At 45.3% G+C, this 2395-nt stretch overlaps 1 protein-coding gene across 1 annotated transcript in view; it reads left to right on the top strand.

The window, feature by feature from the left end:
* Positions 1 to 2395, top strand: part of LOC109920358 (testin-2-like) — a 32355-nt gene that overhangs the window by 2362 nt on the left and 27598 nt on the right. Inside the window, exon 3 of the mRNA XM_048614170.1 lies at positions 1576 to 1764. Within this exon, the coding sequence (XP_048470127.1) occupies positions 1576 to 1764 (189 nt within the window). The remainder of the gene's footprint in view (positions 1 to 1575; positions 1765 to 2395) is intronic.

Below are 2395 nucleotides of genomic sequence, written 5' to 3'. Positions count from 1 at the left end.
TCATTCATTCACACATTCCCACCCTCCACTATTCCTTCCATCATTTCCTTATTCCCACCCTCACTGATGTGATACACCCCTATCACACCTCCAATCCTTCCATCCCTCCCCCACACTTTCCCTGTTCCAACCCTCCCTCACACCATTCTCACTCACTTTCACCCCCATGCGCAGCCCACACTCCCTCACTTCCTCCCTCTTCTCATTCCCTCCCCCTCACTCCTTCCTTGCTGCTTTCCCTACACCCTCACCGTTCGCTCCTTCCCACACTCCTTCCCCAACTTCCACCCTAATTCCTCCACCACTCTTACTTACTTCCCCCTTCCCTCCACACTGCCCCCTTTCCCTAACTCCCCCACACAGTCCCCCCCTCCCGCACTCTCTGCCCCACTCCCTTCCTCCCCTCAAACTCTTCACACTTGCTGTACCCCACCCTACACTCTCTACCCCACCTTCACTCTTTGCCACACTCCTTCCCCTGCCGACCCCTGCTCAATTCCCCCCTCCCTCCCTGCCTGTTTCACAATCTTCCCCTGTCCCTTATTCCACATTCTCCCTCACTCTGTCACCCCTTGCTTGCCCTCTCTACCCACTTCGCCCCATTCTTCATTCTCCACATCTTCCCTTCTCCATACTTTCCTCCACTCCAGCCGTCCCCTCTTTCTCCCTATTCCCGCTCTCCTGTTTCCTCTTTCCCTCCCTGATTTTGGTTTCAATTGCACGCTTCTGCATGTGTCCTGTTGTTTCTCGGATGACGCCATTGGAATTCTGCATGGATCCTGACTTCACATGTACAAATTTGGCACGGGCAAAAGATACTGGCCAAGCACATTTCTGCATTTCTGAGCATCGCAGTTGCGAACAGTGTCAGCAGAGACTGGTTTAGACTTACAGAATCTTGCATTGCTTCTGTATACTTTACATTTCAAACCAGTTTTGAAGTAACCTTAGCCAACTCTGATTTCAGACCCTTTTATTTGACTTTACTTTATTCCACATTTCTGACCCTCAAACAGAACGTGAAATTACTTCACTGCATGCGTTGTGATATGGTTTGTGATTTTTAACAAAGAATCTCACCTTCTTTGCAAATGTATGTTTCACAAAATAGATTCTGCCTTCCAATTTACATCCATTTTCATCCTGTTTGCTCTTGTCAAACAGCCAATCCCGTGGGCTGGGGCATTGCCCATATATCTGCTGTAATTTCCAAATATAAAGCATGGGACAGGTTCACCTGCACCTAAGCAAGAGACAATTTTCAAATGATGGAATATTGCTGACAGTAGTCAATACACCAGCCTCAGGAATCTCTCCCTGGCCCTCACCTCACACAGTGAAGACGAAAAGCCATCATTTGGATTAATGGTAGTTTAGAGTTCTGAGAAAACTCATTGAAAAATTAATGAAAAACAAATTGCACTGTGGGAGTGAAATAAATTGAAAAGCGAAATGTCAGATCTGAGTACAAAATGGTGCCTTCCAGCTCTGTGAGGTTATCAACCCTCCTCCTGCACAATGTCCATTCACAGGTACTGCTTTCATTAATGAGACTTCATGTGTTTGACTTTCTAGACCAATAAAGAGTTTAATGAACTCATGAATGGATTCCTCCAAGTTGAAGTTGATAACTCGACTGAAGAGGAAGTTGATGAAGAAGATGATACTGAAGATGATGAAGAATTTGAAGAAAGTGATGAGGAATTGCAAGGTGCAATTGTTGACTGGCGTAGACAGGATCTGGTTACTCCCGTGAAAAGCCAGGTAACGATCAACAGGAATCCTCCTTGTGATTGTGAATTGTCAAAATTAAGTTGTGAACAATGTCGACCTGTGATGTACCTGTCGGTGCCGAGAAAGAGGGCTGAGCTTCAGCTTTAGATCCTATTTACCTGGAATGCACCATTGTAGGGCACCATTGATTGCACACAACTGGCTCTGTAATGACCCCCTTTATTCTTCAACAATAATGTGGTTTAACTTCCCTCTCAGGAGAACATTGAATCCTGCAACAGTCCAGCATTTCCATCTTCCATGGCAGCATTCTCATTTCTTGGAGTCACATTGCTAGTTTGATGTCAATGTTTGTCCATTTCTTTCCCCTTGGTTTAAGGCTTATTAAGGAGGTATATGAGATTGTCAAATTTCACAAATTATTCTTACGGCCCACAGAGACACTAACATCAGAATTGCATTTAACCCTGGATCACAAGCAGTGGTTAATCACTGTGTGCCTGACTCCATCCTTCATCTCTCTTGTAAAATTATTCTGCAATCAAAGATGCTACTTCTCCAAACAGCTAGGGTTCAGGCAGTACCCTCCGAATCCTGGTACATAGACACTCACTGACCCCGTGTGATTCTGTGAAACCTCATCAAACAGATAGACTCATAG

The sequence above is a fragment of the Rhincodon typus genome, chromosome 29 (assembly GCF_021869965.1).
Source record: "Rhincodon typus isolate 14 chromosome 29, sRhiTyp1.1, whole genome shotgun sequence".
Taxonomy (NCBI): domain Eukaryota; kingdom Metazoa; phylum Chordata; class Chondrichthyes; order Orectolobiformes; family Rhincodontidae; genus Rhincodon; species Rhincodon typus.
This window is presented reverse-complemented; position numbering and strand designations above follow the sequence as displayed.